At 40.8% G+C, this 9,814-nt stretch overlaps 1 protein-coding gene across 1 annotated transcript; it reads left to right on the top strand.

Moving 5' to 3' along the window:
• Positions 1-948: 948 nt before the first annotated feature.
• On the top strand, positions 949-4,878 carry calm2a (calmodulin 2a (phosphorylase kinase, delta)). Its single transcript, XM_083695874.1, has 6 exons — positions 949-1,055; positions 2,005-2,035; positions 3,479-3,622; positions 3,709-3,815; positions 3,905-4,040; positions 4,260-4,878. The coding sequence occupies exons 1-6, from the start codon at positions 1,053-1,055 to the stop codon at positions 4,286-4,288; spliced, it is 450 nt and encodes a 149-aa protein (XP_083552000.1). The 5' UTR covers positions 949-1,052; the 3' UTR covers positions 4,289-4,878.
• Positions 4,879-9,814: the final 4,936 nt, after the last annotated feature.

Below are 9,814 nucleotides of genomic sequence, written 5' to 3'. Positions count from 1 at the left end.
ACACACACACACACACACACACACACACACACACACACATACACACACACAGCTTGTCCAGCCCTAATAACTCCTAATACCTATGATGTCTGGAAAGTCCCAACAATAGGAGATGTAGGGGACTGTTTCTCTCACAACTTGATATAACGTACAACCAAATTAAGAGAGCACAAAGCAAGCAGAAACATCATGTTTTATTAGGGCACTCCCTTTTGGAAATAGTCCATTAATCCCACTGCTGCTCCCAGCCTTGTGTGTGTGTGTGTGTGTGTGTGTGTGTGTGTGTGTGTGTGTGTGTGTGTGTGTGTGTGTGTGTGTGTGTGTGTGTGTGTGTGTGTGTTGTGTCGGTGGGTATTGTTATAACAAGAAAAATATATGTCTCCATTTAATTAATGAATAAAAAGATTACATTATTATGATTATGATTATGAAACAGAAATGGATGTTGTAGAGTTGTGCAATGTGTAACGATGCAGTAAGTGCATGCTCTCTCTGTTACTAAATGCTTACCAATCCCATTAATTTAAGGGTACCCCAGAAGATGATGCTTAGAAATGCAATCCTTCTCTGCTATGGACTAGAATGCAGCGGCAGCGCAAGACCAAGGGAGTGACGCATTGCAGGTACAAACACACCAATCAGAAATGGCTATTTCATCCAGCTACGTCTTGTGCCGCGCAAGAGAAATCGCAGACTAGCAGAAATTATAAATCCGCAGTTAGCTAGTCCCTATGCTACTGGCATTTTTATATTTTTATATCTATTTAATATCCTTAGTGAAAACATATATAGAGATGCTATAATATTTAGAATTTAAGGAATTTGTAAATCTGGATTATTTAGTTATATTTTGTTGATTTGGTCGTTGAGGAAAAAGGAAGTTGGCGGAGGGATATCAAATGTGGGAGGGGTTATAGAGCAACCGTTAAAGGCGCGTCAAATTGCCTCTGACAACAGAGTATTCAGTAAGGTTGCAAGATTAGGTTTATTCAGTCGTTACTATCCTTTACCGAGTGTCGTCGTTTAGCCGCTACAACTATATCGAAACCGCCATGGTAAGTGAGGCAAATAAGGACTTCTCTAATATTACTAGCTAGCAACAACATACATTATCACACACTTTGTCTTTAAAATCGTATGCGATACGTAGACTTATCTGATGTTACTAGCTTGTAGTGCTTGTAGTGCTTGACAGCTTGCTAGCCATGCCATCTGTCACTGCCGTAGAGATTGGGTGAGCTAGTTGACGCTAGCAAGCCAAATCGTTGTTGAAGCATAGTTAACTTGTTAAAAGCAATTCACGTTATTACATAGTGTATGTACTAATATTTTCAATCAACGTCTTCCTTCTCTTCAGCCAGCCAGCCATGTTAAGTTAGCTAGTTTGCTAGCTAATTAACATTGGCCAGTTAAGATTACCGCCAATTTGCAGGTGTGGTTGGAATCATTCATTGTTGACTGTAGCTAACGCGACGTAATGTTGGCGTCAAAACAATGGCAACCACTCTGGTGCATATACGGTAGCATCAAGTTAGCTAGCTGGTGAAGTAGCTAGCTAGTGAAATCTAGTATGCTAGGTATTGAATTATCAAGCTGAATGGTCATTCATTTGACTCTAGTTGACTGTTACTATTATTAGCGAGCTAACGTCTTGTCTAGGATTTTGACAGATGGCTATAAGGTTTTTGCGCATCTCAAGATTATTGTACTCCAATGCCATCTAGCATGCTGGCCTTGGGACTGATTGACGAGATTGTGATGCATGGTCACTATCTGGCTAACTAGCGAAGGAACATGGCTAATATTTCGCTAATATTTCATGACCTAATTATTATAGCTAGTTGTCGGCTTGATAACAGTCCAGAAAAGAACGGTGGTGGTAGATTCAAACTCACTGAGTTGGTGAGCTAACCTTGCTATCGGAGTAAAAAAAAGAAAAGAAAAAAAAAGCGTGCGTTGTCTGGCGTGGCACAATTGTAAATTCCCTCTTATGTTTCTCCCTAGGCTGATCAGCTGACAGAGGAGCAGATTGCCGGTAAGCAGCGTTGCATTGCACTCTTCTCTCCCTTTACACTGGCACGTGGCCCAAGGTGTGGATCCCCACCTCCGCAATGGATTTATATTTTCGCCTTTTAAGGAAGAATGAATGGACAGGTTTCTGCCTGATTGCTCTCTGAACCCAGCTCTAAAGGACTACGTTTTCATGATTGCTACATAATATGCTGGATCTGAAAGTGATCATGGTTTTCTATTGGAGAGATTTGGAATTTATAAACTGCCAGCTGCAGCCTTTGCACTGGGTGTGTCCTTGTTGGCTGGAATGCTGCTCGTTTATAGAAGGAACCGGAAAGTATAGTGAGCTGATATAAGCTAATTTCAAGTATGGCTGTTCAGTAGTGTGTAGTACACAGGGTCTGAGTATGACAATTAAACTTTTTTCCACCGATAAATATGTAGGTTAAAACCAGAGCTTTTGAGGTCATGTTAGAATATGTGGTCTGAAGTTTCACAATGGTGTCTCCAGGACAGTGAAGAATATCTGAGGACATGGTTCATCTATTTGATGGAGATCTATAGCTGCAATAGCATATGCTGACTTGCTGCTGCCCAGACAGTTGTATTTAATGGTGTCAGCCTTCAGGGTGTAAATCCTTGTTCGGACTGTTTGCTGACAACATGCATCTTTTCAAGTGTATGTTTTGGCAATTTTAACGTGGGCCTGTATCCCCTGAGAAGCAACCTGATTCCAAGTGGTCTAAGGCTTCTCAGCTAGTCATGATTGCAGGCGCGAATCACTTCTGCCCTGTGTGTGGTCACCTTGTCCAGTGTTTCCTGACTCTGGCAGGTGTATTCATCATGCAGATCCCTCTCCATCAAAGGGCAGTTCCCCAGTGTGGCTAGTGATGGTCCTAGAAGCTGCAGGCCAGGTTGTGGTTTTCATGATGCTGACAAGCTGCTGAGTGCCACAACTCATTGCAGATCACCCCCATCACTCTGCAGAGGGCCTCTGGCTACCCAGCCAACAGCTTGTAGGTCATTCTGCTGCCTAACTTTGCCCTGGTGTTCAGTCAGTGGGTTCTGTCCTTGTTTGTCTAGAAACCATGCAGTCGAGGGACTCTCAATGCTGTCATACTGTTGGTTTGAAAGACAAGTGATACAATAACTTTTTGGGTCATTGACTAGCATCAGGGCTTAACAGGATGTTGGTGGAAGGCTGAGGGTTAGGGTGGCATGTGTTGACACTGAGAATTATAGCAGCGATTTCATACTAAAGGCGGATATATATATCTTACCACTTTTTTTTAATTTTTTATTACAATGTTTCTCTGAAGTTTGAGATTTGTTGACATTGAAAGTTTGCAACCTTTTTTGGGCAGACCTTTGTTTCTCTGCATTTGGGAAATGTGTTGGTGTGACTTCCTCTGTTGGGTGTTCTAGAGAAGAAGCTCACTTGTTCTCTTTCCTCTGCCCTCTGCAGAATTCAAAGAGGCTTTCTCGCTCTTTGACAAGGATGGCGATGGCACCATCACCACCAAAGAGCTGGGCACCGTCATGCGCTCGCTGGGCCAGAACCCCACAGAGGCTGAGCTGCAGGACATGATCAATGAGGTGGACGCTGACGGTAAGGCTCCATCTTTAGTCAAACATATCCTTATCTAACTACACATACTCGGGTGCCCTAAATACTCTTGTTCATTCTCTCTGCAGGTAATGGAACGATAGACTTCCCAGAGTTCCTGACCATGATGGCAAGGAAGATGAAGGACACAGACAGCGAGGAGGAGATCAGAGAAGCATTCCGTGTCTTTGACAAGGTAACACTTATTCGCATGAATATCTACAGAGGTGTGTTTTAGTGCGATTGTTGTCAGTACTCACTAACTGACACATTGCTGTGCTCTAGGATGGAAACGGCTACATCAGTGCTGCTGAGCTGCGCCATGTGATGACAAACCTTGGGGAGAAACTGACTGATGAGGAGGTTGATGAAATGATCAGAGAAGCAGACATTGATGGAGATGGCCAAGTCAACTATGAAGGTTGGTAGTTTTTTTTAGTTTTTTTTCATGGATGTACTGTGTATCTACCCACTGAAGTAATATTTGCCAAAATGTGTTTCCCCTGTGCAGTAGAATGACTAGAGCTTATGATGCGTTTATTATAATTTCAGTGAACCCAATTGCCTTTTTGTTTGATTTGTAATCCTGATGGTGAAAGATGAGGAACTTTAACATTACCTTTTGTTCTTTCCCTTGCAGAGTTTGTACAAATGATGACGGCGAAGTGAAGGCCTTGTACAGATTTTTCTTATATAAATAATTTGCCTTTTTTTTTTCTTGTGTAATTTATCTGTAAAATCTTAATAGCCCCCTCCTCCCTCCCTGCTGTCCAAAGGAACTGCATGTAAACTGCATAAAGCTCTTGAGTCCCCATGTCCCTTTCTTTTGCTGTCATCGTGTTTTGGAGTGACGAAGCGGCCGTACTAACAGATGCCTGCCTCGGCCCCAGCGGTCGGAGGGCTTAGAACCGTCCCATCATGTCGCCTCAGCCTCCTGGTGCGTGGTGGCATTGGAGACCTGTCACCTGGTTGTGGCATGGAAACGATGTAGAGGAGTAACTCTGCATGGACCACGGACAAAGTATATATGGAAATCTCAGCATTGCACTACTGCAAACACGGGTGTATCCTCTAGGTACTCGTACAAACTCTTTTTGTATCAGCTGTTCTATACCAGAAAACAACTTTGTTTTAATCTTACTATGCTTTTTAATGTTGTGCTCACTTTTTTTTCTTTTATGGCCTTTGGGTCATGCCTCAAATAATCCATTCCAAGTTGTATATTTTTGTTTTCCAATAAATTTTACAATTTACCCAGATTTGAAAATTGTCTTGTTTTCTCAGCCATTGATCCTTTTCAGTGGAATTTTTGTATTAAGGAAATCTGCTCGTTTTGATTAATACAAATGCTTCCTCATGTTTGCATAGAAACACATGAAAGATGTTTACCATTAGTAACCATGCAAAATACTCAAGCACTGAAGATGTCAGCCAGTGCCTCTTAACATTCAGCTAAGCTTAGATCAAATCTGTATTGTCATTTAAATAAATGGATTGAGTGGGATCGAAGGCTTCTATTTCAACGTGCTACACAATAGTACTCAACAATAGATTACCCCTGTACTGCTCAGCCCCTTTGTTACACAGGCATGTGTTGTCTTGGCTTAGTACCAGGAAGAGGCTGACTGCCTATGTCTTAATTAGCAGAAGCCCCAATCGTGTTGCTTCAATTGCAAGTAATCATACATCAGAAACACAATGATGTAAATAGAATTGTATCCATTTGTATTTAGTTTCTGATTGTTGAGTTTGTTACAGTAGCTTGCTGAGATACAAGTTTGTTATTTTGAAGAATGATGAAATAAAGCTCTTTATTGTGGACCTCCCACTGCCTCCGGAGCCTCTGTTCCCTGACACTGGCTAGGGCACCATATGCATTCGGAGCCCAAGCCAACAATAGTGACTACACAATTGGTATTCAATACCAGGCAAATATTTGTAGAGGATGCACATTTTTATATTTTTTCTTAAACATGGAGTCACAGGATTGCCATTCCCAGCATAAGAGACTAATGGCCTAGGCCTACTGTTAAGCATCTGTGACATGGTATGGAAGATAAGTAGAGAATGAGGTAAAGACATTATTTAGACATCATCAGATGTGACTTGATCAGTGTGTATTTCAGTTTGTCTCCATACTGTACAGTTGAGTGTCATGTGAGACTTTATTAACAAGCAGAGCGTAAACATGCATTTGGCTCATCAGAATCATATGTTCCATGTAGCCTAGCAACGGTGCAGAACATTCTGCTCTTGCTCGAGAGACCTTATCAGGCTCTATAATACATCATCTTTAGCTCTAGTTCACAGTGTGTGCAGTTAGTTACAGAGCATCACTCAGAAGTCTACTGAAGAGAGAAACGTTTGAAGTGGGACAATTTCAATTGTGCCCCAATCTTCTTAAGTTTACCATCCCCCGGAAAACAAATGGCTGTGAGCTCTGTGGAATGTCTTGAGGTGTCAAAACTGTGATGTCAGCAGTTTAGAAGTATTGTGGTTGGGTCTCCTTATCCACAGCTCCTAATTTATATACTGTGGTTTTTAGGAGCAGAGGTAAGGGAAAAGCTCTCTCGTTCCTGCGTCCTGTTGTGAGGTTCTCATCATGTTGTAAGTAGGATTGTTTTGTGATGATCGTTGGTCATCTCTCTATTAGAATGTAACATTGTTCTATGAAGTATCTGCCTTGTAATAGATGTATAACTATACAGTATTATTAAAGCCTTTTAATTCATTCTATTTGACCTTTTTTGCACTAAATAAGCACAGACACAATTTGTAAATTACTTTAAATGGATTCATTCATTTTGTGGTATTGGTTCTTGGCACATGCTTCAGGAACGTATTGTTTGTAAGGAAACTCTGCATTGATTAGCGTTATAGACGACCTATTTCAGGACCGATATAAACCGTGCTTTCATAGCTTGGAATAATCACTCACCATGTGTAATGAATACAACGGCTAGAGATAAAGAAGTTCATGAATTGATTGAGCTGTGTGCTTCGGTAACTGGTAAAGACACGTTGCTGAAATTGAACAAAAAAGACAAGAAGCATCTAAATGCTGATTCGTCAGAGAATTAAATCCTTGATTATTGGCAAACAATTGGCATCCGTAAAAGCAACTGAAACTACAACTCGATAACTATGGCCACGAAACACTTAGTTGGGCAAAACAGCAGGAGAAAGATGCGAAAATGATTGCTACATTGGGAGGTAATGTTAAGCGTTTGCTACAATACAGAGTGACGCTTCCGACACTAAAAGAGGAATTAGTTCTCTGTCCTTCAAAAGCGCACTCTTGTAAATCTGAAACTTTAAACACTACTGCGCATGTCTCTGCAATCACCACAATTGCAGGAAGTGCACGATTTCCTAAGGGCCATTCAACAGGTATTCACGTCACGCAATTCAGAGTTCAGATTAAGGGAGCAAACGGCTCTGTTGGACTGGAATCGACCAGCCTCCCATCAGATATAGCATAACAGTATTATGACCGCCTTGTTTACTGTGAGTGGCCCAATAGTCTCCCTTCTATATTGCTATATATATATATATATATATACATATATTTAGAAGTTTTTTAATTAAATGCCTATAGTCTATTATATAATGATTGGTTAATTGTCTCTTGAACAAATGTTGATTTCCCTCAATGTCGGATTGTATCTGTTGCTGGAATGGTAGAATGTATTGCTGTTTGTTATATGACTGGCCACTGACCCTATTACGGGAGGTGAATTGAGGTAGTGGGCTTCTTGCGAGGGTTTCGCGCTGTCCCGTGTGTGCACCACGAGGATAGCGTGTAAACGCGTCATGACTCTCACACTCCATTCATATCTCTCATGGTAGGGTGTCACTGTGCCAGTGTTGTGTAAATACAGCAGTGGATTTTATAGTTGAGTTGCTCCAAGTGATACGTGTTTAATAGCCTATTCTGGACGATGTTCAGTTGTATTGTTGCGGAACCAATGGGACAGGGATGTATCAATAAGTAGCCTACCTCTGAAACCAACTCAAGCTGTGTTACAAGTCGAGACAAGGCACGTCCTTTATCCCTTCTCTTATATCTGACAAGTGAGGGGGTTGAATGTTTAAAGTTGGTATGCACGCCTTGTTAGCCTACGACTTAGATTTTCTTAATTGATTTCTTTCTTAAAACTTTTGCCTGGGACACTTAAATTCATATTTGATGTGTTCACAGTTTTGATTGTATGACTTGAAGTAAACTGGATTACATTATTTCTGGTCTCCTCAATTCTCCTCAATTGATGATTATGCTTCTCTCATTTGTCCGAGAATGCAACGGTTAAATCCGTACGGTAGGATAATCTGCTAGCACGTCACTTTGAATGATTTTGGCCCGGTTATTCCTAGATATATCTTTATGATCAATTAGTTTGTGTTTGCACGACTCAATGCTCAACGCACAAATATGGTTAAGGTGTCCGTTTTGGCGTGTCAGGCATTGTGATTTCGGCAATTAGAATCTTGTCATAATTAGGAGAGTTACTCTTGACAATATAGCATGTGAGTAGAGATCTCTTATTAACTAGTTATTTGTATAATTGATTCCCGACTAATTTAACATTCAAATAGTCTAGTGTGGTGCTCTCGTAGGTGGCCACAGCGTTTAAGAGTAATCCGTCTATAATTCGTTTGTGTTCATTATATTTGGTGAGACTAGCAAGTAGGGAGCCTCTGAATCATCCTTTGTTCTATAGGAGTAAGATAACGTAACTATAAAGATACGTAACTCGAGCATTAACTTTCATCATTGATTCCCGATCAATCACGACGTCTACAACGTTGTGTCTCCTACTTTGTGGGATATTCCCAGTCAATCACTTGCATGAATGACTGTGTGCCAAGCTAACAGGTAGCATGTTTTTTCTTCACAGGCAATATTCAGTAGCCTATGTGTGAAAGCCATACGTATCAGTACAAATGCTTACCAGATGATGTTACCCACAGCCAGACCAGTGGCTTCTGGAGTAACACGGAGGGGCAAGTCAGTCTATTAATGTGCATTTGGTAATTCAAGACTATCTACAGGAGTAGGTGTATTGACACTGCCATACATAGACTTTTTCAAGGTATCCCTGATATTTGTATTAAATGGCCTTAGACTGCACATGGGGCATATACTGTTTCCTGTTTGTTATATTGTTAAGCATATTACAGATTTTGGCATCAGTTAAAGGGTGATCTGGTAAGTGAGTTTTTGTATTCATACATTTGACTCATCTCTGTGTTGTTTACGTTGTTTGTATAACCTGCACAGACATTCAGTTCTGTTGCAGCTTGTTATCTGTCTCTTCAGACAGACTAGTGGTGACCCTGTGTCACTGCAGCTATATTTGACCATGTTCCACCGCAGCAAAGGGTGAGTGGGGTGACGGCCTAATGTTAAACTTCACATAGCATTTGCATGGCCTGCCAGGAGTAAAGCCAGGACTAAATTTCTGCAACACAATTTGTAGTTAACCTAACCCTATCTGCAATGAACATGGGTTAGGGTTAGGGTTAGGGTTAGTTATGACGCTGAAAGTTATGATGCTATGCCTACGGAATTGTTCCTAGGCGCTATGTTGTTTCAACATTGTTGATCATTAAACCTTTTTTAATCTTATTTCACCACCAGGTGTACTTTAACCCAAACGATTAAACCTTTTTTAATCTTATTTCATCACCAGGTGTACTTTAACCCAAACCATTTAACCTTCTTTAATCTTATTTTACCACCAGGTGTACTTCAACCCAAACCATTCGTTTGGAAAAAGGGAAGGTTTGTACTGTGTTGGTTCGTGTGCTGCTAGTCCAACAACCTGGATGTGTCCACAATCTTTTTGGACCAGTAAGCATGTTTTAAATCTTACCAAATGTGCACCACAAACCAACACAGTGTCAAAAATCATATCCTGTCCCCAAGGCAACTTTAATAAGACCCTCCTGCATGACATGGACCTGATCTGGGTTCATGTGTTATAACATTTCAGTTAAGTTAGTTCTTTCAGCTTACATTTCCCACTTGCTGATAATAAACATTTAAATGGTTGCAGTCACATATGGCTGATTTGGTATCTAATTGTAAGGACAGGTTAGCTGTCCAAAGTCATTTGTTCTTTGTTTGTTTACAAGGTGATCTCTTTCTCTCAGGAAGGGGGTAGCTCATTTTACATTTACATTTATGGCATT

The sequence above is a fragment of the Argentina silus genome (genome assembly GCF_951799395.1).
Source record: "Argentina silus genome assembly, chromosome: X".
In the NCBI taxonomy this organism is placed as follows: Eukaryota; Metazoa; Chordata; class Actinopteri; order Argentiniformes; family Argentinidae; genus Argentina; species Argentina silus.
Note: the sequence above shows the minus strand (reverse complement) of the source record. Positions and strands in the feature narration are given on the sequence as shown.

Excerpts from the sequence above, each read along its gene's own strand:
- calm2a (XM_083695874.1), top strand. Across the intron at positions 3,816-3,904 it reads CATTCCGTGTCTTTGACAAG|GATGGAAACGGCTACATCAG; the intron begins GTAACACTTATT and ends GCTGTGCTCTAG. Across the intron at positions 4,041-4,259 it reads TGGCCAAGTCAACTATGAAG|AGTTTGTACAAATGATGACG; the intron begins GTTGGTAGTTTT and ends TTTCCCTTGCAG.